Source organism: Eschrichtius robustus, chromosome 19 (genome assembly GCF_028021215.1).
Source record: "Eschrichtius robustus isolate mEscRob2 chromosome 19, mEscRob2.pri, whole genome shotgun sequence".
Taxonomy (NCBI): Eukaryota; Metazoa; Chordata; class Mammalia; order Artiodactyla; family Eschrichtiidae; genus Eschrichtius; species Eschrichtius robustus.
In genome coordinates, this window is record NC_090842.1 from 65435013 (window position 1) to 65462514 (window position 27502).

At 41.1% G+C, this 27502-nt stretch overlaps 1 protein-coding gene across 1 annotated transcript; it reads left to right on the top strand.

The window, feature by feature from the left end:
* The first annotated feature begins 5952 nt into the window (after positions 1–5952).
* On the top strand, positions 5953–27484 carry LOC137752968 (zinc finger protein 665-like). The gene is made up of 4 exons (XM_068527884.1): positions 5953–6010; positions 14290–14380; positions 18928–19054; positions 23324–27484. Exons 2-4 carry the CDS (start codon positions 14309–14311, stop codon positions 25678–25680), a joined length of 2556 nt encoding a protein of 851 aa, XP_068383985.1. The 5' UTR covers positions 5953–6010; positions 14290–14308; the 3' UTR covers positions 25681–27484.
* Positions 27485–27502: the final 18 nt, after the last annotated feature.

Here is a 27502-nt window from a genome sequence, read left to right on the forward strand (position 1 = left end):
TCTTTATCTGAGATCTTGGAAAAGTACTTCAGTAAGTAATAAATAATTTTAGTCTATTTTGATGAGTACTTGGCAAAGATGTCAAATATCTTTTATATTAACATTCAAAATCTAGTTTAACCAGTTCCCTTCTATTCCATCTTCCTCCTTTTTCTGTGATCTGTTGAAATGGCGAGATGTGAGATGATGTTTCCATCAGGTCCCTCTTAACTGTCCTCTGCAAATGAAGGAAGGACTGGATTGACTTGGGCCCTTCTTCCATCAGAGCCCCTGTGTTCATGATGAAGATGTTTGCTCATAGTTTATTTCTGAGCCGACCCCTAAAAAGGTTTTCAGCTATGTTTTGCTATTCTGTATTTTTAAATTATGTTACTGTGATTTTTCTGGAGAAGAATTACCAGAATTCTTCCTATCATCACTGCATCCATGTTCTCCAGGCCTTCGTCTTCTCTCGGCTGGACAGCCCATCACAATCTCCTTGTCTTGGATCTGTCCACCCTCCCATTTGTTCCCTGTAAGAGCCCTTCCCTCCTCCCCATACAAACCTCCCCTTCTCCCTGTAGCCCTCAATCTGAAGCCTAAGCTCCTGGAATGCCATTCAAGCTTGGTAATCAGTGTGATCAGTTCTTGAACGAGAAGTTTCCATTGCTGAAGCGCATGAAAGATGGTGTTTTAAATGAGAGGGGAAATAAGGACAAACTCTGTCCACTGGCCCCTCAGGTGGCCTTTTCAGAATTCCATTATACACGGTTCTATTCACTCATTGTAGACCTCTTCAGAAATGTCTCCCGTCTGGGCCTCAGGGAGCCCACTTGTAACATGGAGATGAGAGACTAGACCAGAAACTCTCAGTTTGAGCAACACTGACGCCTGAAATGATTGGCCAGATTGGCTGTGTTTCTGTGTGTGGCAGTTCTTTTTGGAGAGAGTATCTAACTGTACTTAATATATGGGACTCAGTCCTCAAAAATGAAAAAGAAAAACAAAAATGCTAGGATGGAGGCAGGAATAGGGGGGGTCAGAGTAAGAGAGACAATAGTCAGATGGCTTCTGCAAATGAACACATTTATAAAGCTCAATGGCAAACTTTTAACATACCCACTTTCCTGTTTTCTACCCATGTGCTTTCGATTTAGGAGTTCTAGGAAAAGAGCTTCATTTCTGCATATTATACTGTTCGCTGTGTATTCAGAAGGAGGCAAGCAGTGGGTGAATTTTTGAAATATTTTTCTAGACCCATCGGTCATGTCCTCAATCCTCAGGTGAACAAAGAACTAGTTTTCAGGAAAAACCACAGCAGATCATGTTTCTTTTTTCCTATGTGGAGGAATTTCTGCTTCTCATTTGAATATTTTACCCACTTTGTAGCAAGAGAAAGAGCCCTAGGCTGTGGATAGTGAGGTGAATGCCTTTGGGGATGTATCAAAGTGTTTGAATATAGGTCAGATCTCAGAAGGGCTGAGGGGAAGCCTCCTTATTAATAGTGTTTGAGAAACTCTCCCCTCTTTGGCGAGTTCTGTGGGAATACAGAAGTTTATTTATTATTTGAACTCTCATAGGAATTCTTTTTTTTTAAATTTATTTATTTATTTATTTTTGGCTACGTTGGGTCTTTGTTGCTGTGCTCGGGCTTTCTCTAGTTGCGGCGAGCAGGGGCTACTCTTCATGGCGGTGCGCGGGCTTCTCATTGAGGTGGCTTCTCTTGTTGCGGAGCACGGGCTCTAGGCACGCGGGCTTCAGTAGTTGTGGCATGTGGGCTCAGTACTTGTGGCTTGCGGGCTCTAGAGTGTAGGCTCAGTAGTTGTGGCACACGGGCTTAGTTGCTCCGCAGCATGTGGGATCTTCCCGGACCAGGGCTCGAACTCTTGTCCCCTGCATTGGCAGGCGGATTCTTAACCACTGCGCCACCAGGGAAGCCCTCATAGGAATTCTTGTCCATAACTTATCACTTTCTCCATCCATATGTAAAATAAATGTGTTCTTTCACCCTCCATTGGTGCTGTAGCTCCACCAGAGACAAGGGAAAGTCTTGGTCATGAGCTGCTATACTTGCCATCTGGCTCCTGTGAACTCACTGTTGCTTGACTTGGAGGAAGTTGAGGCGGGCTGATTTTTGTTTTTTTTTTCCTTCATACATTATCGCATTTTTATTAGTTTCATTTACTGATGTCTCTTTGTTGTGGTGACAGCCGGGGTCGGGGGAGGTACTCAACTTTCTCATGTGCAAAGGGTGTGATATTGACTGAAGATGATGGTGAAAATTCTTCAATGTGCTCCGGCGGGCTTAGGCAGCATGTGGTGAAATTTTGAAGCCAGTTCCCATGCCTAGAACCAGCCCAGCACGGACCAGGAGGTGCTCTGTGGAGGGAGGAAAGCATCCCCTCCCCAGCAGTGGTACCTTGCCCAGGGACTTTTAGAAAAAAAAGTTGAAACATCATAATTCGAAAAGACACATGCACCCCAGTGTTCATTGCAGCACTATTTACAACAGGCAGGACATGGAAGCAACCTAAGTGTCCATCAACAGAGGAATGGATAAGGCAGATGTGGTACTTATATACAATGGGATATTACTCAGCCATAAAAAGAATGAAATAATGCTATTTGCAGCAACATGGATGGACCTAGAGATTATACTGAGTGAAGTCAGACAGAGAAAGACAAATATCATATGATATCGCTTATATGTGGAATCTAAAAAGAAGTGTACAAATGAACTTACCTACAAAACAGAAATAGAGTTATAACAATTTTGGTCTTAAAATAACCTCTAGGGTTTTATTCAGTTTATATAGTTCACAGACCTCTGACTTGATGATTTAGAGCAACATCTTTCAACACTTAATGATTTCTCTTGCACGTGACAGGGACAGACACAACAGAGGCACAATGAACATACAGGGTCCTTCAGTGCCATCCAAACTCAAATGCTGAGGTTCCTGGGCAAGTTTTTTATTATCATTATTGGTTTAAATTTCTAATATTCCATTTTTCAAATATAACGTGTATTTATTATTTTTTGAATTTTGCTTGATATCATATTATGTAGAGACAATGTTAGACTTTACTCCAAGTCTGTAACTCTGGAAAATATTGAAGGTTAAAGACCTCCCTTTCTTCTTTTGCGTGGAAGGAAACAGTTTATTTGCTAAGAAGTACACTTCCCCGTTAATTTCAGTAAGACTCGTGATAGCCTCCTTGTTTACTTAGAAACCAGCCAGATGAGAATCCTCCAAATTCCCATCCATTGCCTTATTGTTTGTCTTCAGTTATCTCTGGGTATAATGGCAGTTACCGTGATTTAATCAAAATTTACTTATGCTTTTCTCCTCTCCCAAGGTGCCTATGTTTTGAACCCCTTTTAAGCACTGTAATTCAGAACAACAGCGCTGCAGGAACTTAACCGAGCATAGGTGACTTTAGTGTAAAACACCCCCCGAGTATGTAAGCTCATGCCACCTGGTCATCCACTCGACCGTATGGGAGTTTTCCCACTTGTTGACCTCTTGGTGTAAAAAAAAAAGTTCTTTTCTGGTCTGAATTTTAAGGCTTTACAGATTTTACGGCTGGAGCATTCTCTATATTGTAATAATCACTTGGAATAAAACCTGTCCCTACCTAAGTTTGACAGTAGTAAATATTTCAGTCATTCCATCTGAACTCAAAAATGTATATTTTTTAATTTTCTAGGACAGGGTTTGTGTGTGTGTGTGTCTCAAACTATATCCTTGTGTTTTTTACATTTTTGAATTGTTTGCATCTGTTTCATAATGAAATACAGGGAGACATATCAAAATCTTCCTGTGATTTAGGAAATTTAGTGTTTTTTTCCCCCTTGTGAATATATTTATTTTCCTGCAACAAAACTCTCCATTCAAAAAATGACTTCCTCTATAACTGGCTTCTCCTGTATTCTTCTGTGTTTAATGAAAAGTTCCACTATCGACTCATTTCTTTGCTTGGAATCATGGAAGTCCATGCTGAAATGGCTTTTTTGCCAACATGGCTAGTTAGAAATATTGTATAATACAGAGTAATCTACCTAATAGAGTTCACAAAATTTGAGTCACTGCAACTTTTAAAATGTGACATATCTTCTTGTATTTATATATGTGCTACACCAGGACATTCTCCTTACTGAATACCCTTAGAAATATTGCAACTTAATTATTCTTTAGATGGAAATAAATCCCAATGTCTTCTAAAGGCTGTATATTTTATAGGCTCTTTTATCCACACTTGACAGAACTTTTCGAAATAAAAAACCAAAGAGCTAAACTATATTACAATTTGAATATAGAAAGTGAAACTTTCTAATTACCCTCATAATGAACATATAGTCAGTTTGAAATTACATTGTTTAGTTATTATATACTTAACTGTAATTTCATAAACAAGTTTCTCTGAAAGATATTTAAAGGTAACCCTCAAAAGTGTGGAATAGGATTTCTCTGGCGGTCCAGTGGTTAAGACTCCACACTTCCAGTGCAGGGGGCTTGGGTTTGATCCCTCGTCAGGGAACTAAGATCCCACATCCCCTTGGGAGTGGCCAAAAATTAAAACAACAACAACAAAAAAAACAAGGGTGGAATAGAGCAGGTATTTTAATGAATAATGCAGTTTTTTAAAAAAGATTTATTTATTATTTATTTTATTTATTTTTGGCTGCGTCCGGTCTTAGTTGCGGCACTCGGGATCTTCGTTGAGGCTTGCAGGATCTTTCATCGCGGCGCGCGGGCTCTTCAGTGCAGCGCGCAGGCATCTCTCTAGTTGTGGCGTGTGGGTTGTTTTCTCTAGTTGTGGTGCAAAGGCTCCAGGGCGTGTGGCCTCTGTAGTTTGCGGCACGCAGGCTCTCTAGTTAAAGTGCACCAGCTCAGTAGTTGTGGCGCGTGGGCTTAGTTGCCCCGCAGAGAGTGGGATCTTAGATCCCTGACCAGGGATTGAACCGGCGTCCCCTGCCTTGTAAGGCGGATTCTTTACCACTGGACCACCAGGGAAGTACCAATAATGCAGTTCTAATAAAAAGAAATATATATATATATATATATATATAGTCTTTTTATTGCATGTATTTGAGATGATGGGATACTCACTAGCCTTATTTTGGTAATTACGTCAATATATGTAAGAACATTATGCTGTACAACTTAAACTTATACAGTGATGTATGTCAAGTACATCTCAATAAAACTGGGGGAGGGGGGGAGGTGGTTTTAAAAGGCAAATAAAACACTTTAGCCGAAAGAAAGACCAATGCAATTTATAACAATTTTTAAAAATGCATTGCTTTTTCAAAACAATTGTTAGTTAGGAACATTATCACATGCCTTACTTCTCCAGTCTCAGAACCAAGGTTTTGTCCCTGAGTCTCTGGACCTGAGCAGAGTGTTGAATTTGGTCTCCTGGCTGAATGAGGAATAGAAACGGAAGAGCGCTTCTGCAGGATGTCAGTATCAAATGGACCATTCTACCTAGGGAGAATTTTGTATTTCTCATTCCAGTTTGTAATACAGAGACAAACCTAGCTTTTGTTTCCTCAAACTGCTTCAATTAATTCTAACTGCAGGAAATGTTCCCAGATCCAACCACTGCCCCACAGCTACCACTTGGAGACCCACATTCCCAGCCTCTGAATTGCTTGAGCCTCTGGAACGGGGCATGCGAGCAAACTGCTGGGAAAAACAGCTTTTTATTGAAGCCGTTTCAACTTGTTAGGAGGAAACGTTAGTTTTCCGACATCAGTGGCCCACACATCGGTAAAGCTTTTACCATAAAACTTCTGGATAGTCACTTAAAATCAGCACTTTCAAAGCGCCGGGAAGTAACATACCTCAGCCCCTTACTACGCCCCTGGCGATCTCCGCGATGACGTAAGCTCCCTTGCCCCGCCCCTCGCGGTCGCGCTCCACTCAGTTCCCGCCCCCGGAAGCCCTGCCTCTAACTCTGCGCGTGCGCAGTTTCTTACGGAACCGGAAGCAGAGAGCTCGGCGTGGAGCTCGAGCTCGAGGAGGTAAGTTTCTCCTTTGTAGTGTAAATTTGTGCTGCGTTGTCCACCATACCCCACCCTCAGCGTCTTGGGAGTCACTACGGACCTAAAATGCCGGCACCCGGCCTTCCTCCCCAAGTAAATCCAGACGTCGCCGTCACAGGTCTGGTGTTTTCCTTTGGGTTTGAAATCGCTCTGAGGTGGGTCCCGGAGCCCTTGGCTTTTCTGCCTTAGGTCCAGGTAGACACCGCCTTTCGCTTCTTTTTCCTTCATAAAACCCTTTACTGCCTCCGCCCTCTCCCTGTAAAGCCCTCTTCCGCGAGGTGGATGCGCGGCTGCGCAGCCTCGCCCCCTCGGCCCCTGGAGGGCAGCGCCGCTCGTCCCGCTCCCGGAGAGCTCGCGTCCTCTCCCCGGTCCTGGGATTCTGGAGAGCCCGACCCTCTCCTGAGACCCCCTCCCTCCCTCCCAGCCCCTCTGTCCTCGCGTCTCCTCAGGCCGGTGCTTTTGCTCCGCAGGCCTCTCCTTCGTAGTCAGCCCTTCCCCTCACCCCGCGTAGGAGGAGGTGACCTGGGCCGGACGTGTGACACCCAATGTTCTTCGGTCTCCCCGCTGGAAAATGTGTTTTTCCGGTAGGCTGGCATCTTATTCAGTCGCCATCCCTGTATATTCGTGGGCGAGGGGGACCAGGAGAAGCTGAGACAGAGAGCGACTGAGAGAGGAATAGAAAAACTGAGATGAGAAAAGAATGAGGGAGAACCAATAGAGACGTAGAGGATTGGCTTAGGGACTTGTAAAGAGACAATAAAATGAAAGAGACTAAGCCTTGCAAGTAACAGGTGGATAAAGTAAAGAAGTGAATTATACAGAGGGTTTTCCACAGTTTAGAGAAAAACATAGATAGAGGGGCCCTGATTCAGCGGTAGGAAGGGAGGCAACAGTGATGAGGCCGTTCACACAGAGAGCGGGGGGAGAGGGTAAATGAGGTGGAACCATGGTCTTTAGAGCATCATGGTGCTGGGAGAGAGAACAGCGGAGGAAGAAAGAAGAACACCAGGGAACCATAGCCACCTGGGGTGCCAGAGAGTGGGGAGGGAGGGAGTGTATCACGGACAGAAGGGGTGTAACCCGGAGGGCAGAGAAGGAGCAGAGGTGGGGGAAGAAAGAGCATCAAGAGGGGGAACAGGTCGCAGAGTGGGGCAGGCCAGGTGTGAGGGAGGAAATAGGAGGGCAGGAACAGCAGGAGAGCGGAGGGGAGCAAAAAGAGAGACACAGACCGAGATGATATAGGGAGACAAACAGAATGAAATGGAAACACCTAGTAGTGCAGGTAGAGCGGAAACGGGATCCAGGTGGGTGGTGAGTTGTTTGGATGTGGATGATTAAGCTGTGATGTATGATCTGTGGTTTCAGAATGTAGCAAATTTAAAATTTGTTGGCTTAAATTATACAGATGAGCGTGAGAATTGGAAAACTTTCTTATAAGGTTTGTGCATTTTGCAGTTATTTGTATCAGAAGATAACTTCCATCTCCAGTCCCTATTCAGCCAGGGGGCAGTGACTTGACTCAAGACAGCTGTGGGTCACCCCCTTTCCTTTTCCTGGCATGAGATAGAGCACAGGGAAGAGAAGTAGGGCAAGAAATGACTGACTATGTTACTGCATGGTGCCTCTTTGAAGGAATATTAAAAGTGAGTTTTTTTCTAATGGATTCACTTTTTTCTCTTTTTTTTTTTCTTTTTCATTTCTTTTACATTTAATTCTTTTTGTAGCTTGGAATAAATCTTGGTGCATTAAATTTCTACTTCTCTGTAAGTAATTATAAACTTCTGAAATAAGCTTTGGTGGTCCTGTATAATCAACTCATGTGATTCTTTTCTAAATATGATATATTCTCAGTTTTTTTAACTTTCACACCAGAATTTTAGATTTAAAAAAATTCACAAAATACTTCTTTTTAAAATGTGTTTAAGGTTTGTTTGAGGCCTGCCTCCTGTCTCCTCTTTATCTTGTGTATTGGAAAAGTTCTTTGGTAACTAGTAAATAATTTTAGACTGTTATGATGAATTAAGATGATGTTAAGATGTCAAGCATCTTTTATATTAACAGTCAAAACCTAGTTTAACCGGTTAGTCTAATATTCAGTTTCTTTCCATTGTATTTGATCTGTTAAGTTAGTGAGCTATGAGGTGATAGGAAGCTGCTTCCCTCAGGTCCCTCTTGACTGTTCTCTACAAATATTGAAGGATTGGGTGTAGTGACTTGGAACCTTCTTCCATCAGAGCCCCTCTATTCATGATGAAGTTTGCTCGGAGCTGATTTCTAACCTGACTCTTTCCAATGTTTTCTTCACCAGTGGTATATTTTTGCAAATCTGCATGTTTAAAAGATTTTACTGCGGTCTTCTGGAAAAGAAGAACTAAATGCTTGGTACCAGATCAGACCTTGAAAGAGAAGGTTCCTTTGCTGAGGCAAATGAAAGATGGTCCTGGTGTTTTAGGTTGGAAGGATGATAAGGACAAACTCTGCCCACTGGCCCTTCTGGATCCCCCTTCAGAATTCAGTTCCACCTAATTCTGTTCACTCAACCCAGACTTTCTCATACGTGTCTCCCTTCTGGGCCTCAGGGATCCCACTTGTAACATGGAGATGAGAGACTAGACCAGAAACTCTCAGCCTGGGTAACTCTGAGCCCTGAGATGATTGGCCAAATTGTGTCTGTGTCTGTGTGTGGCAGTTCTTTTTTTTTTTTTTTTTTTTTTTTAAATTGGGGTCACTGCTTTTCAGACACGCTATTCTTTTTTTTTTAATTTATTAATTTATTAATTTATTTTTGGCTGTGTTGGGTCTTCGTTTCTGTGCGAGGGCTTTCTCTAGTTGCGGCAAGCGGGGGCCACTCTTCATCGCGGTGCGCGGGGCTTCTCACTATCGTGGCCTCTCTTGTTGCGGAGCACAGGCTCCAGACGCGCAGGCTCAGTAGTTGTGGCTCACGGGCCCAGTTGCTCCGTGGCATGTGGGATCTTCCCAGACCAGGGCTCGAACCTGTGTCCCCTGCATTGGCAGGCAGATTCTCAACCACTGCACCACCAGGGAAGCCCGTGGCAGTTCTTTTTATAGAGGAGTGTCCAGTTCTATTTAGAATTTTGAATGGGTCCCTGTCTTCCCAGAATGAAAAACAAAAGCAAAATGCTGGAATGGAGACAAGAACATAGGGTCAGAGTGGAAGTGACCGTAGTCAGATGTATTTTTCTGCGTTAAGTGTAAATTTGAAGAGAGTTTATATCAATTCTGGCACTCAGACCCCCACTGGCTCTTATTTGTCCTCAGGACAAATTCCGAACTCCTCACTGTTGCTCCACGTCCCTGTATCATCCTCAGGGCCCTGCTAGTGTCTCCTGCCTCATCCTGGGATCTGGCCCTTTTCCCATGGTTCAGTTTACCCCAGTCCCATTCACCTTTTGGTGTTCCCAAACACCAAAACCGTTTCTCTCTCAAATCTTAGTTCCCGTTCTTACCTTCTGCCTTTAAATCCCAGTGGCTCAGGCCCTTTTGTGCTCCTTCAGGATTAGGCTCAGAGAGGTCTCTCCATCCCTTCCAGACAATCTCTTGTCACGTTGACCAGGTTTTATTGCCTCTGTATCAATCACCGTCATCAGAAATGCCATTTTCTTTTCTTTTTTTTGAATTTTATTTTATTTATGTAATTTTTATACAGCAGGTTCTTATTAGTTATCTATTATATGTATAGTAGTGTATATATGTCAATCCCAGTCTCCCAGTTCATCCCACCTCCCCCCCCCCAAGAAATGCCATTTTCTATTGGTTTGGAGTCTTTCTTGTTTTCCCTCCGTTGAAGGAGTACAGTGCTTCTCTTCCTTTCAGGATGGCTGCAGCGTCTCCCTCTGGGGATGGGTTTAGATGCTAAGACTGTGGGTTGGGCTAAATAACCCTCAGGGAAGACCAGGTGAACAGGGTAGGTGATAAGGATGGTTCCCATGTTTGTTTTGAATATTTCAACTGTAATTGATCCTTACCCCATGTGGCTACTTAATAACTCAAAATAAGAGCCAAAAGATGTAGGGAGTCCTGAAAAGCCATACAGAATTGGCGTCCTCATGCAGTGTCCTGAGGTGTCCCCATGTTTAGTGTGCTGTGTCACTGCCCTGCTGTAGCCCCCAGGTGTTCCAGGCTGTGCCCATCCAGGGGCCAGTTGCCACCTTGGACAGGAGCTTTGCCTTCCAGCAGTTCATCTGCTCAGAGTCAGGGGTAGTGATTTCACTGTGCTAAGGGTGGGCAGAAGTCTGGAACCTAATGGGGCACGAAGGAGCCCCCCCTCAGACAGCTAGGGTATTTTTTAATTGCCTGTGAGTGTGGAGAACAGGAGACAAGAATCCTGGGGGCCAATTTTTGACCTTCATACTGAAGGTCAAGTGAATGCCCAGTGTTCTTTGGGAGGTAGCTTGTGAATATTCCTGTTGCGACTCCTTTGCTGAGCAGTCCTTAGCCTTTTAGCCCTGTTTTCCCATGAGTGCATGGAGAAGAAGTAGAAAAATGGGGAATTAGAGGGGAGCCTATAGTGGTCTGCAGGAGGGATATGGCAGCAAGTGGGAGCTTCAAGGTGAGCCCAGTGAATGGTATTTGCATTTGTCCCTTGTGGGGTCAAGGGGTGTGTGGAACTGCTGGCAAAGGGTGTTTCAGTTCTGGCTGGAGCACCTGGAATTGGGTTTATGGGTAGTTGTGGGGTGCATTGCATGGTTTGAGGTGCCATAGTGTCTTAGCTCAGGTTCCCTGGGACCTAGCTGCTGACACTGAGGTTTACATGCATTGGTTTAATCTGGTATTTCATGATCCTACCTGAGGAAGAATGAAGACAGTGGATTTAGGCAAAGAGAAACATTTCCCTCCATTGTGGTTAAAAGTGTGGCCTGAGCTGAGTGCACAGGGATCTTTGGGTGCAGGAAGATGGGTGCCTTGTCCTTAGGTGATGACTCAAGAGGGTGCCCCACAGCATCTGTTCCACAGGCGACTTGGGTGTTATGGAGGTTAAGAATCATCATGCAATTTCTAGAGTAGTAATATAGGGAAAATTGCAGAGATCATTTGCCCACTGTCACAGGAGGGATTCAGGATACTTCAGTGTTATTTAGTATTTGGGATTGCAGATGAAGAAAGTTTCAGATTTGTGAAAGATATAAAAGAGAATTTGGAATGTTTTCCTGGAAGATGTTGGGTTTGTTACCGAACCAAACTTGGGTCCCCTTGCTTGCGTGCAGTGAAGCCAATCTATTGACACCAGGTTGTGGTGAAGGAAAGTGCAGCGTTTATCGTAGGGTGCCAAGCAAGGAGTCCAGGTAGCTTCTGCTTAAAAGGCCTGAACTCCCTGAAGGCTTTCAGGGAAATTTTTTTTTTTTTTTTAAACCCTGAGGAGGGGCTGTGCCCTTTTATTTATTTATTTATTATTTATTTATTTAATTTTTAAATTTTATTTATTTAATTTATTTAATTTTTTGCTGTGTTGGGTCTTTGTCGCTGTGTGCGGGCTTTTCTCTGGTTGTGGCAAGCGGGGGCTGCTCTTCATTGTGGCGCGTGGGCTTCTCATTGCAGTGGCTTCTCTTGTTGCAGAGCACGGGCTCTAGGTGCACGGGCTTCAGTAGTTGTGGCTCACAGGCTCTAGAGCACAGGCTCAGTAGTTGTGGTGCACGGGCTTTGTTGCTCTGCAGCATGTGGGATCTTCCTGGACCAGGGCTCAAACCCATGTCCCCTGTATTGGCAGGCAGATTCTTTTTTTTTTTTTAATTTTTATTTATTTATTTATTTATTTGGCTGTGCTGGGTCTTTAGTTGCTGCATACGGGATCTAGTTCCCTGACCAGGGATCGAACCTGGGTCCCCTGCATTGGGAGCGCAGAGTCTTAACCGCCGGACCACCAGGGAAGTCCGAGGCAGGAGGATTCTTAACCACTGTGCCACCAGGGAAGCCCCAAAGACTTTTAAAGACAGGATGAGGGAGGGACATTGTGGAGTGCGTGATCAGCTCGTGGACATTCTTCTGATGGCTTGGTGAGGTAAGTGGGAGTCAACATCATCAACCTTCTGGTTCTAACCAGTCTGGGGTCTATGTCCTTATGGGCAGCATACAGTTAACTTTTTTCACCTGGTGGGGGTTTCAGTATCTGCAAAACAGCTCAAAGGACAGGGCTCAGAATGTTATCTATAGTCCTTGAGGAGGAACTAAAGGTCATTGACGTTGTTTAATGGCTAAAGTATTCTTATTTTGTCTTGCTTGACTGTTTTCCTTTCTTTCTGCATTTTCTCACTTCTATGATTAAATTTTTTCTTTGACCAAAGTTTTCTACAGACAAAAGGCAGGCAGAGAGCATCGAGGAGGGGGGGGTCTCTGTTCTGGGAAGTCCCCATAGGGTCCTTCTTGGTTACAGGTTCTCATTGGGGCATGTGCATCATCAGAAACATCTTTCTTTTATATATAGCTTTATGAGATCAGTGTTTGGTCTGTGGCCACTGTGAATAAAAATATGGTGTTTTGTGTCTGGTGGTTCCTTGAGTGTCTCATATGTATTTTGCCCTCAGGCATGATTTATTAGAGTTTGGAATGTTTTCTGGTATTCTATAGCAGGATGAGTGAATATGGGTCATATGGAGACTGTGTTGGATTTATGAGATTTTGTAAGTTTACTTGAGCCCAGAAGGGAAATTATGAGTAGTCAGCTTCAAATGGCAGAACGTTTTCATTAGAGAGGTTCTGGTAGGTATGTGTCTGTGGGCACAACTTGAGAAGGGCCATTAAGTGCTTTGATGTAGGACAGATTGTTCCAAGAATCAGAGTACCAGCAACACCACAGTGATCTGCATTCCAGAGACACATCCTTGGGAAAATGTAGCTGCTACTTTCTTGCTCCCGGGCCAGTATTGGTTCTTCTACTGTCCTCTCCCTACCTGTCTCAACAAAACATGTGCGTGCACACACACGTATGCACACACACACGGTACAGAGAACAGGGAGCCCTTATGCTTTGTTGGTGGGAATGTAATTGGTTCAGCTCTTAGTGAAAGTGATATGGAGTTTCCTCTATAAATTAAACAAAGAACAGGCACACAATCTGTGAAACCCACCTGTGACTAGATATCCAAAGGAAACAAAATCATTCCAGTAAAAGAAATATTTGCACTCCAATGAGCATTATTGCATTATTCCCAACAGTCTAGATGTAGAAAGAACCAAAATGTCTGTTGACAAATGAGTGTGTATAGAAATTTATATCAGCCATAAATTATTATTATGACATTCTGGCATTACTATTATTATTTCTGACATAATTTCGGTTGAAGAAGACACACATTTTTTATGGAAACTAGAAATGTCAAACTCATAGAGCCATAGAGTATAAAGGTTGTTATGAGGACTTGGGTGGTAGGGCAGTTGGGGAGATGTTGGCCAAAGGTTACAAATAGTTCAGTTGTGAAATGAATAAGTACAGCATGGACATCTAATGTACAGTATGCTGACTGTAGTTAATACTGTGTTACTGTATACTCGGAATTTGCTGAGAGAGTGAAACTTAAATATTCTCACCACACAGACATGCATGGGTAATTGTGAGTTGATGGAAGGGTAAATTACTTTATTGTGATAATTATTACACAGTGTGTACATCTGTAAGATAATCAATTGTGTGCCTCACATGGACAGCATTGTTATTTATCACCTGTACCTCAGTAAAGCTGCAGAAGAAAACTAAAGTGCTGGGTGTGCTGGGCTTGCCTGCTCTGAGCGCTGCTCAACCCAGGCTTCACGTTAGATTGTTGAGGCGTTTTGTATAGACATGTTTTGTACCCTCTGACCAGAGATTTCCCTTCATATAGTTGGTATGAGATCCAACCTCAATAGTATTTAAAGTGTCCAAGGTGATTCCATTCTGTATCCATCACTGAGCATCGTGACTCTGGGTCCCCCCGTTCCTGAGGGCTGGGATCTGGGCTGAGGCTGAGGGGCTCTGCTCTGCGTGGGGATGGATCAGGGCTGGTCTGTGACCTGCAGGGGGTCGTCGGGTCCAGCTGAGGTGCCCGCTGCTGCTGTGTACATGGGGGCCTCACCAGGAGGGGAGCCTGATCTGAAGGAAAGGGTGGGAAAACTCTCCTGTTGGTCTCTGTGTGGGAGTTTACTGTCCTGAGCCCCTCCTGGGACAGTGGGCAGCAGAGGACTGTCTGTTCCACGTGGAGAGATCTTCTGTTTATGGTTGTGGTATGGGAATGGGGTCTTTTGATTCTAAGCATGTTTTCATCTTGCAGGATTGTCCTCTAAAGACTCATGTTGCCTGAGGAAGAAGCCCGGAAGAGGAGGAGGAGGAAAGAAAGGGAGTCAGGAATGGCTGTTTCTCAGGTAAAGTCATATTTTCATTTGATTCTCAGTCTGTTCTTTCTGAAATGCCCTTCTTTGGACTCGCTAATCTTGTTTGACTCTGAAGTATCCTGGTTGACACTTGTACTTTCACAGTCATCAAGAGCCTTCCCTCAGTCCCTGTCAGCTCCTCTTAGATTTCATTTCCCTATGACAGAGTGATCTGGATGATGAGAGCCAATGGTTTCCACTGGGCGTAGTCCTGGACAGGATTGGAGACGTGTTGTCAGAGCTGTTGGGCAGCAGGAATTGTTTCGGGGTCCCATGTGGATGCAGTGTCCACTCTCTATAAACCGGGATAAAGAAGCTGCATGTAGGAGGGTGGGAGGGAGACACAAGAGGGAGGAGATATGGGGATATATATATATGTATAGGTGGTTCATTTTGTTATAAAGCAGAAACTAACACACCATTGTAAAGCAATTATACTCCAATAAAGATGTTATAAAAAAAAAAAGCTGCATGTAGAAGTCAGGTCTTAATATGCACAATACCTGGTAAAATCTGGATATCAGACCAATTAGGAGAAATTTGTTCTGGCTTTTTCTAAGGCAATTTGAAACTAAATGTAGCTGACTTCAAAATCTTAATAATACGGAATGGAAATGGTCAGTTCAGAGACAGACATCAGTGGTAGAATGTGTTTTAGTCCATCATCGAATTTAAACTATGAAATCAGCCTAAATCTCTGACAGTTGGAAATTCTTTAAATCACTTTCATACCTCCATTCCTCAGAAATTGTCTTTTCACTCTTTGGATTGCATCCTTTGACACACAGTTTCTACCTTTGATGCAGGCAGTGTTCCAGCTTCATTCTTTTGCTAGTAGATATCTAGTTTCTTAACACCATTTGTTATTGAGACTATCCTTTCCCTGTTGTACAGTCTTGGCATCCATGTCAATACATTTTTCATATATACCAAGGAGTATTTCTGGTATTCTAATCTGCTCCATTGTTTTATGTATCTGCGTTTCTGCCAGTACCACATCATCTTGATTACTTTGTAATACGTTTTGAAATCTAAAAATGATGGCCTCCATTTTCTTTTCCAAGAGTATTTTGGCTTTTTGGGGTCCCTTGAGATTCCCTATGAATTTTAGCATTATGTTTTCTATGACTGCAAAAATTGCCATTGAAATTTTAATAGGGATTCTATTGCATTTATAGAACACTTTGGGTAATACTGTCATTTTAAGATTCATAAGTCTTGGGCTTCCCTGGTGGTGCAGTGGTTGAGAGTCTGCCTGCCAATGCAGGGGACACGGGTTCGAGCCCTGGTCTGGGAAGATCCCACATGCTGCGGAGCAACTGGGCCCGTGAGCCACAATTGCTGAGCCTGCGCGTCTGGAGCCTGTGCTCCGCAACAAGAGAGGCTGCGATAGTGAGAGGCCCGCGAACGGCGATGAAGAGTGGCCCCCGCTTGCCGCAACTAGAGAAAGCCCTCGCACAGAAACGAAGACCCAACACAGCCATAAATAAATAAATAAATAAATTAAAAAAAAAAAGATTCATAAGTCTTCCATTCCATGAGTACAGGGTGTCTTTTAATTTATTTGTATCTGCATGGATTTCTTTTAGCAACGTTTAGCAGTGTTCAGTGTACGAGTCTTTTATCCCCTTTGCTAAATATTCTATCTCTTTTGATGCTATAGTAAATAGCATTGTTTTCTAATTTTTTTTGATATTCATTGGGTATAGAAATGCAACTGATTTTTGTGTGCTGATGTTTTTATGCTGCAACTTTTGTAAAGTTTTCTTTTGAAGTAGTCGTTTTTTTGTGGAATCTTTTTGTTTTGTATATATAAAACCTTGTCACCTGCAAAAAACCAATTTTAACTTCTTTTTCAATTTTCATATCTTTGATTTCTTTGTCTTGTCTAATGGCTCTAGCTAGGACGTTCAGTACTTTCTTGAACAGCAGCGTAGACATCTTTTCCCTTTTTAAAAATATTTTATTTTATTTTATTTTTTTGGCCATGCTGTGCGCCATACAGGATCTTAGTTCCCCTTCCAGAGATCAAACTCATGCCCCCTGCAGTGGAAGCATGGAGTATTAACCACTGGACCGCCAGGGAGGTCCCGCTTTTCCCTCTTTTGTTGTAAGCATTTAGCATTGTAGACTTTTTTTTTAGGCCGTGACATGCAGCATGTGGGATCTTAGTTCCCTGTCAAGGGATCGAACCCACTTCCCCTGCAATGGAAGTGCAGAGTCTTAACCACCGGACTGCCAGGGAAGTCGTTGACTCTTGTTTTAATACAGCTTTGACTGCATGTTATAAATTTTAGTATGTTGTGTTTTTATTCTCATTCAAATATTTTTAAAATTTCCTTGTGATTTCTTCTTTGACCCATTGCTTCTTTAAGAATGGGCTGTTTAATTTCCTCATTTGGGGGATTTTCCTGTTTTCCCTCTGCTCTTTATTTCTAGTATCTTTTCATTGTGGTTGGAGAAGATACTTTTTATGATCTCAGTCTTCTTAAATTTGTTAAGATTTGTTTTGTGGCCTAAGATGTGGTCTTTCCTGGAAAATGTTTCATGTGTGCTCTAGAAGGATGTGTTTTCTACTGTCATTGGGTGGAGTGTTCTGTACAGGTCTCTTAGGTACAGTTGTCCTATATTGTTGTTTAAGTCCTCTGTTTCCTTATTGATATTCTTTTTGTTTCTGTCTGTAGGTAAAACTAGGGTGTTGAAGTCTCATGCTAATATTGTGCTGCTGTCTATTTCTCTCTTTATCTCTATTAACATTTACTTCATTTTGGGGGGAGCTCTAATGTTATATGTATATGTATTTATAATTTTTGTATCTTCTTGGTGATTTGTACCTTATATCATTACATAATATCCTTTGTTTCATGTCAGCTTTTGTCTTTATTTTGTATGGTATAATATAGTCACCTGTGCTCTCTTTAGGATGGAATATCTTTTTCCATCCTTTAACTTTTTGCCTGTCCATCTCCTCAGATTTGTGAACGTTAACTGTTCCAACTCTCTGACACATTTTCTCTGTTTTTCTCACTCTTGTTCTCTGTTTTTCCTATTATTTCTTCTAGTTGCCTCTACTCAGGCACATCGTACTGTGGCAAAAGGCAGGAGACCTAGCCAGCCCCCTTCACTCCAGGGTAGTTACAGAGGAAATGCATCAAGTGTTTTCTTTTGATTATGGTGTATGGTGAAATGTTCTTGTTAACTCTGTTTTGTATTTATTAATACCTTCATATGTCAATTTTAGTGGATAAAATTTTATTTATATTTTTGAATATAGGTATCTATAGAGATCAGAGTTAAAGTATCCTGTTTTTTCATGTTAGTACCATTTACTATAGCTGATACGTTTTCATTGTCCCAAAGATGCTGAAATTCACTTGAATAAAATTGATGATGAAAAAAATGATGCAAAAATATGTCCAGAGACAACTCTCATTTCAGTTAATTGTGTGTTTACATATTTATCCAAGAGTTTATGAATGTTCAAGTGCATGGTTTGATAAAAGACATCATGATTTTATTACTACGTAAAATATCTTTTTCAGTTGAGATGGTATCTTAAATATATTCCATGGCCTTGAATTTTTTCTACACTCTCCTGTTATTTAATGTTTTTTGTTTTTTCTTTTAATTTTTAAATGTTTTTTGGCCGCACTGCTCAGCTTGCAGGGTATTAGTTCCATGACCAGGGATTGAACTTGGGTGCTCGGTAATTCAAGTGCAGAGTCCTAACCACTGGACTGCCAAGGAATTCCCTTAATAGTTTAAATAGTAATAATATTACTAACATTTATGTACATTTTTGTGTGTGCCCACATCTGTAGTGACCTTTCAAGGTTTCTCTGGGAATTCTCTGTCAGTGTACTTTTACTATTCTTTCTGTTACTAAATTTTCTGCTTCTTTAGCTTCAATTCCAGAGCCCAGCCACCTTAGTTCATGTGCTTGCTCTGTCATTTCTCAGCTTCTTAACCTCAGTTGAGTTTCTCAGAGTGTCTCTGACACTTTTCTCCTCTGTAAGATGGGAACAGATCTTACTCTAAAGAGCTATTAGGTTGATAACAAGCTCACATCTGTAAAGCCTTTAGAGTAGTTTTTTGCATATAGGAAGTATTCAACCACCATTAGTCATTGCTGTTGCCATCATCATCATAATTTAAGATTTTGACTTTTTTTTTAAAGCCACTGTGGACTTAAGACACCACTCATGCTATAGCTCATCTAGATATTGAATATCACTCAGTATGTAAAATATAATATGTAATACTTCTGCATAGACAGTCCATTATTGAATTTTATTTGTATGTATTTCATATATTTTCCACAAAAATGAAAAATCCACATTAATTGGAGGATATCATAATCTCGTGAAAAAGCATAAGAAATTAAAATTAGAGACTGATTATTTGCTCTAAATACCTTTATGTGGATTTGTCAGAAACATACTTCAACTGAATTCATCCTTACCCCTCTCCTCTTGTCATTTTGCGTGCAAATAAGAACTCTCCTCAGGGCCCCTTGGTGAAATGTATTTTCATTTCAGGAACAGTTGACATTCAAGGATATTGACATAGAATTCTCTCAGGAGGAGTGGGAATGCCTGGACCCTGCTCAGCGAGCCTTGTACAGGGACGTGATGTTGGAGACCTACAGGAACCTGCTCTCCCTGGGTGAGGATAACTTCCCTTTAGAAGTAGGGATCTTCCCATGCTATCTTTTCATTTCCTTTGTGTGCCTCATTTGAGCCGGTTTTCCTTGACTGATCTGAAATCCCTGTTGACTCAGACGTGAAACACTTCATGATATGGCATCAGAAGTATAAACCTACCTTTTCCTCCGATGATCTGCACACTTCATGATACATCAGGGGTTGTTCCAGAGCTTATGTAGTTATGGCAAACTTTTGATATACCCACTTTCCTATTTTCTACCCATGGGCTTTTGATTATGGAGTTCTAGGAAAAGAGCTATGTTTCTGCATATTATACTGTTCCCTGTGTATTCAGAAGGAGGCAAGTAGTGGATGAATTTTTGCAATATTTTTCTAGACCCATTGGTAATGTCCTCAATCATCTGGTGAACAAAGAACTAGGATTCTGGAAAATCCACAGCAAATCATGTTTCTTTGTTCTTAATTGGAGGAATTTCTGTTTCTCATCTGAATATTTTACCCACTTTGTAGCAAGAGAAAGAGCCTTAGGCTGTAGATAGTGAGGTGAATGCCTTTGGGGATGTATCAAAGTTTGAATATAGGTCAGATCTCAGAAGGGCTGAGGGGAAGCCTCGTTATTAATAGTGTTTGACAAACTCTGAACACTCTTGTTGGAGAGTTCTATGAGAATACCGATGTTTGTTTATTATTATGAACTCTCAGAGGAAGTTTTTCTTCTCCGTAACTTACCACTCTTTCAACATGTAAAATGTATTCTTTCACCCTCCAGTGGTGCTGCAGCTCCTACAGAGACGAAAGCAAAGTCTTTATCATGATCTACAGCACTCCGTACCTGGCTCCCGTGAACTGGTTGTTGCTTCACTTTGAGGAGCGTGATGCTGGCTGCTTTTCGTTTCTCTCTCTTTTTTTTTTTTTAAATTAATTAATTAATTTATTTTTGCTGTGTTGGGTCTTTGTTTCTGTGTGAGGGCTTTCTCCAGTTGCGGCGAGCGGGGGCCACTTCATCGCGGTGCGCGGGCCTCTCACTATCGCGGCCTCTCTCGTTGCAGAGCACAGGCTCCAGACACTCAGGCTCAGTAGTTGTGGCGCACGGGCTTAGTTGCTCCGCGGCATGTGGGATCTTCCCAGACCAGGGCTCGAACCCGTGTCCCCTGCATTGGCAGGCGGATTCTCCACCACTGTGCCACCAGGGAAGCCCCTCGTTTCTCTTTTTAATAGTACCATGTTTTATGAGTGTCATTTATTGATGTCTGTTTGTTGTGTTGGCAGCAGGGGGGAAAACAGTCAACTTTCTCATGCATTGCACATGATGGTAAAATTTCCTCAGTGTGCTCCTGCTGGCTAAGGGTGGCCTGTGGTGAAAGTTGAAAGCCAGTTCCCATTCCTGGAACATGCCCAGCACGGGCTAGGAGGCGCTTTGTGGAGGGAGGAACCCATCCCCTCCCTGGCACTCGTATCTCGCCTAGGGATGTTCAGCAGAAAAGGTTGCCAGTCCCGGGCTGGCAGCGGCCCTGAGCAGAGAAATGCCCACCAGGAGGATCGAGACCGGGCCGGGAGTCTGGCAGGCTGGCAGTGAGTCCCTGCTGCCCAGTGACCCCAAAGCCTCCTGCTCAATTGAGTGCCAGTTGTCCGAAGCGAGCTGTTTTATTGGGGTTTCTTGCCCACTCATCTCTCCCTCAGGGCATGATTTTATTGGAAGCTCAGTTCTCAGTCCGTATAGATAAGAGCTGATACCTCCAGACTCAATACCTGAACCTTGCCGAGTTCCATCCACATTTGATGTTTTTAGGGTATGTAATCAGAAGATGGGAAAACACTGGCTGCTCTCTTATTCCATCTGGCACCTCAGAACCTGCATGGAGCTGTCTCAAGCCCTGTCTGCTTGTTTAGATCCCTCAGCCATTTTTTATGTTCTGCTTTTGCCACAAACTGCAGGATGTGTGTAACAGCCAGTTTGAATGGATCTTATGTAACTTTTACTTAGGAAAACTGTAAAGATAATGGACAGAGAGATCCTTTTTTTAATCCTCAATCTTTCATGAGGTGAATATGTGAATATTTCAGGGTTTTACTTTGGCATCTGTGGGTAAAGCTCATGGTTCCATCTGAAGGTCCTACAGAATCTGACACACATATCTTGCAATTTTTCCACTCTTGTACTGCTCTACCTAGTTGGGAAATGTATACTCTTCCTGACTTTGTACTCCTCTAAGTTTGTATGATTGTGCCTCTATAACTTTGTTTTTGAAATACATAGTTCTAGGCTCTGAAATTTTTCTAGTTTGTTTGCTGTGATAATCCACCCTTAGTTAATGGACAACTTCTGGTGGACTCTCTATGGAGTGGGTTTACTGGGTAACAGAAAATTCTTACAGAGAATACTTTTCCTCATATCTTGTAACATTTTCCTGCTACATACAAAATCACCACTTCAAGCTATTTAGTGGAGAGTTCAGCATGTTCCAGGATACCATCAGAGCCTGGCTGATTCGTCTTTCCACATTCTTTTTTCTGGTTTTGTGGAATGACACAAAGGCATGTCTCAAGGGCACTGTGACAGTGTTTCATATATGCTAATGACCATCCCCTTTCAGCCTCAGTTAAATGGTGTAGGAATTTCTCCTAAGAAAAGTGTCCAAGTTCACATCCCCATATTTGTGACACTGTTGAGTAAATTGTTGTTGATGCCATATTTTTCGTCACCTGTGTGTGCACCATTGTTCATTCTACGTCTACACCTAATTTTGAAGCATCTTAATGAGAGAGCTTATGAGGTGGAGTGACATCTCCAATGATGAACCAGAAACCATTTCCAGGAGGGATGCCTGAACAACATTTTTAGTTACACAGCTCACGTCTTCTTGCATCTCCCTTGAAGTTTTCTTTTTAAACTCTTGGAATTTGCTGTAATACGTAATTTATACTGCTTGTCTGGGTAGTCATGCTTAAGTTATGTTGTCTTAGTCTGTAGGTCCAGGTTCAAATCCTGTTTCTCTCACTACTTTCTTTCTGTTTTTATTTATTTTAAAAATTTATTTTTTTTTTTATTTTTATTTTTTTAACGTCTTTATTGGAGTATTCCCTCACTACTTTCTGTGTCAGTTGGGATCATGTACATAAAACTGTGAGTCTTCTGTCCTAATTTGAAAAATTGTGGTAAGTTTCTTCAAGCCATTTAAAAGAAATTAGTACTGTTAGATGCCTTAGAATAGTGCATGTTTTTAGTAAAGACTCTAAAGGTAATTTTGTATATCAAGATATATTAATAGTCTGTCATGTTTATTGACATCCCTTTGCATTTTATATCGTATGCTTTTTTTTCTTTTTTGCAATTTGTTCTCAACAATGTCGTTTCTGACCGTAGTTAATAAATTTACCAATTGCTCACTCTTTGTTATGTATATTTTGGAGCCAATGAACTGGATGTTTAAGGGCACTTCATAGGTTGGGAATTGCTCCATTAATTGGTTGTAAATATAAATGGAGAATATTTTATTCATAAATATTTAATTTTGATTTACAGATGATTGGCTTTTAGATGTTTTATGCTTTTTCATGGGTACATAGTTTTATAGGAGGTACTGAGAAAAATATTTTGTTTTCTAAAAAGTTGTTTTATCAAATTCTTAATTTTCTCTATGCTATATTTTTTTCCCAATTCTATCTGCAACTCATTTAGATTATTCATTAATATGCTAGTTTTCTTTTTTTCTTTTATTTTGGCCATGCTACACAGCTTGTGGGATCTTAGTTCCCTGACCAGGGATTGAACCTGGGCCCTCTGTGGTGCAAGTGCAGCATCCTAACCACAGGTCCACCAGGGAATTCCCGCTAGTCTTTTATTACTGACTGTTACAATATATTATCTGCTATTTAGCAATTGTTTATGAATAATAGGTATGCAGAATATATGCATAATGTAATATATTGTTCTCCTCAGTTATGAGACAACAGTATGTTTACTGTTAATTGGTGTGTGCTTACACGTCATGGTGGAAATATACACTTTCTTTGATAGCTAACAGAAGTTATTCCTATGTGAGTATTTTTGGCATAGGTTGTTTGAAAGTACAGTACCCTAAAATTAATCACTTTTTCTTTAGTAAAGAATCATTCCTTTTGTGTTCCTGAAAATTTTAAGATCTGTGTTGGAAAGTTAGTAACTTTGGTATAAGTGTTAGTTTTGGTGTAATATCAGGTATTTAACATGAAGCATTTATTTATGAATTAAAATGAATAGGCTACTTATGGTTCTTTTATCTTCTAGACATCTCGCCTATACACGTGATCAAGAAATTACAACTAAAAGTAAACACTGGTAGAGGAGAAGTATTACAAACAGTGATGTTGGGAAGACATGAAAGGAATAAAATGAAACATTTTTACCTCAGGGAAATCCAGGAAAATATATCTGACTTTGAGTCTCAGCAGAGAGGTGAGGTAAGAAATTACAAAGGAACTCCTATGTCCCATAATGAAAATCCTACTGATAAGAGAGATGGACTTGGTAGGAGTGTTGCAGGAATTAAGCCTATTGAAAATAGACTTGCATCAAGCTTTCGGGATGAACTGCATATATTTAAAAGTGAACAAAAAATTGATGAATTTAATCAAGCTGACAAGAGTATCAGCATTAGTGCCTCATTTTCACCACTTCAGACAATTTCTCCTGTTGTCCAAACAAGCATTTCTGATACAAATGGGAATGATTTTATGCATCCTTCAGTACTGACACAAGACCAGAGGGCACACAGGGAACAACCTTACAAATGTAATGAGTGTGGCAAAACCTTTCATCAGGTCTCAAACCGCACTCGACATCAGATCATCCATACAGAAGAAAAAATACATAATTGTGATGTATGTGGCAAAGTTTTTAGTCGAAATTCAGACCTTGCAGTTCATCAGAGAAAGCACACTGGAGAGAAATCTTACAAATATAACGTGTGTGGCAAAACCCTTAGTCATGGCTCACACATCACTGGACATCAGGTAATCCATACAGAAGAGAATTTATATAAATGTGACATATGTGAAAAAGTCTTTAGTCAAAAAGCATACCTTGCAATTCATCAGAGAATTCATACTGCAGAGAAACCTTACAAATGTAATGTGTGTGATAAAATGTTTCATCACAGCTCGAATCGTAGAAGACATCAGAGAATCCATACAGGAGCAAAACCATATAAATGTGATGTATGTGGCAGAGTCTTTAATCGAAATTCAATCCTTGCACTTCATCAGAGAATTCATACTGGGGAGAAACCTTACAAATGTAAGGAGTGTGGGAAGGTCTTTAGTCGAGAAGGAACCCTTGCAAGTCATCGGAGAATTCATACTGGAGAGAAACCTTACAAATGTAATGAGTGTGGTAAAACCTTTTATCACAGCTCAATCCTCACTCGACATCAGATAATCCATAAAGGAGTGAAATTATATAAATGTGATGTGTGTGGCAAAGTTTATAGTCGAAATTCAAATCTTGCAATTCATCAGAGAACTCATACTGGAGAGAAGCCTTACAAATGTAATGAGTGTGGCCAGGTCTTTAGTCAAAAAGCAACGCTTGCATGTCATCAGGCAATTCATACTGGAGAGGACCCTTACAAATGTAATGTGTGTGGCAAAATCTTTCATCATAGCTCGAACCTCAGGAAACATCAGGTAATTCATAAAGGAGGAAAATTATATAAATGTGATGTGTGTGGCAGAGTCTTTAGTCAAAGTTCATACCTTGCAAAACATCATAGAATTCATTCTGGAGAGAAACCTTACAAATGTAATGACTGTGGTAAGGTCTTTATTAAAAAAGCAGTCCTTGCAGTTCATCAGAGAATTCATACTGGAGAGGAACCTTACAAATGTAATGAGTGTGGCAAAGTCTTTAGTCAGAAAGCAGCCCTTGCAAGGCATCAGGTAATTCATACTGGAGAGAAATGTTACAAATGTAATGAGTGTGGCAAAACATTTCATCACAGCTCAACCCTCACTCGACATCAGATAATCCATACAGGAGAGAAGTTATATAAATGTGATGTATGTGGCAAAGTTTATAGTCGAAATTCAGACCTTGTAATTCATCAGAGAAATCATACTGGAGAGAAACCTTACAAATGTAATGAGTGTGGCAAGACCTTTAATTACAGATCGAAACTCAGTAGACATCAGTTAATCCACACACAAGAGAAATTATATAAGTGTGATGTATGTGGCAGAGTCTTTAGTCAAAATTCGTATCTTGCAAGACATCAGAGGATTCATACTGGAGAGAAACCTTACAAATGTAAGGAGTGTGGCAAAACCTTTAACGATAAGTCAGCCCTCAGTCGACATCAGATGATCCATACAGGAGCAAAACCATATAAATGTGATTTTTGTGGCAAAGGCTTTCGTCGTAATTCACACCTTGCAGGTCATAAGAGAATTCATACTCGAGAGAGACCTTATAAATGTCATGTCTGTGGCAAGGTCTTTACTCAAAATTCACACCTCAGGATTCATCAGAGGATTCATACTGGAGAGAAACCTTACAAATGTAATGAGTGCGGCAAGGCTTTTAGTCAAAATCCAACCCTTGCAAAGCATCAGAGAATACATACTGGAAAAAAAACCTTACAAATGTAATTAGTGTGGTAAGGTCTTTAGTCAGAATTCACTACTTGCAACTCATTGTAGAATACATGCTGTAGAGAAACCTCTCAAAAATATTGAGTGCTGAAAAGCCTTTACTCAGATTTCAACCCTCCCTACACATTAGGTAATAAATACAGAGGGGAAACCATATTAATGTAATATAGGTGGGAAGGACTTCCTTCAAAATTGACTCTTTAAGTTCATGGGAGATTCATAGTGGTAGAAGTCATGCAAATGTCTTCAATGTGACAAAGCCTTACCTACGATCGGATAATCCATGCTAGATAGAAACCATAGAAATGTAATGAATGTCTCAAAGTCTTTAGTCAGAATTCATACCTTAATATCCACTGAAGAATTTATACTGGAGAGAAACCTTTCAAATATAATGTGTGGCAAATCCTTCAGTTTACTTTCAATCCTACCTTACCATCAGGTAATCCATACTGGTGAGAGACTTTAAGTGAGGGTTTTAGCAGGTGTCCACATGTTACGCTTCATTGGAAAAATCACGCTGGAAAGAGTCAGATAAACGTATTTAGTATGACCAGGCCTTTCGAGAAGAAATTCATTCACCAAAGAATTCATTCTGGAGACTACCTCACAAATGCCATGAATGGGAAAAACCTTTACTCAGGGCTCACATCTCACCAATCATCAGATAATCTGTACTGGAGAGGACATTACAGATGTAATGAATGTGTCGAAGCTTTTGTGTTGTGCCTTAAACTGAGTGTTCACCAAATACTTCATACTTAAAAATTCAGTGAGTATTGCAAGGTTTCAAGTTATTGCTCATTCATCACTAGATATCAAAGTATTTATCCTGGAGGGAAACCACACAAATGTAATGTGTGTGGCAAGAAATGTTGTAAAGATTTTCATCAAGTATCGACACCTTTGGTATAATGATATGGAAATTTTTGAGCCCTTCTGACAACAGACTGTATCTGAGAATCCATACTAGAAACAAATGTCTTTAGTTCTTTGAGATTAATCTGAGATATTGCATACAGCAGAATAATTACAAGTCACGTATGGTAAAACATACAACGTGTATGACAGGAAGAAGGACATTTGTGAAAATGGCCCGTTACCTTCAGTGTATAAATATTTAATTATTTGTCTTTTCTTGAAAAGGCTATGTTGCTCTTAATGCCTTTCAACCTGAAGTTTGAAGTCTGTTGATTGTATGCCTTAACTACAGGCCTTTCAGAATGGTCTTTGGGAAAGAATCAATAAGATGAGGGGGCTGACTTCATTAGCTATAGTTCATCCACATCCATGTTGCCTGGTAAAAGTGAGACCCTTTATTATCAAATTCAGTAGTGTGTGAATTAGCATTAGTTGGGGGGTGGCAGTGAATAGTGTAAAACTGTGACATGACTAATCATGCTTACTATATTCAGGCCCTTCTGTAGATAGGCCATTATGGGTTACAGCACAGAATGCTCTACCAACTGGCCGTGAACAGAGCAGGAGGGACATTAAGGAACTGGGCTTTTCACAGAAGGAGAGTGACAGGTTCATAGGGACTGATTATGTGGTAGAAACAGTACAAAGGAAAAGCTGATCACTTTTTCCAGTGAATGGGAATAGCTGTTGTATATATGTATGTTCAATGAAAAATTAGTCTTCTTCTTGGAAATTGAAGAGAGAGCAGTTAGCGTGAGAGAAAAGCAGTATGTGCATGTGTATGATTCACATTTGACTGTTGCCATTACATTTTGCTTTGGTTTAATTCTGAATCGATTAAAATAGGTGTTTAATTAATAAAATCAGTCGTTTTTCATAACCCTGGATGAATCATGTT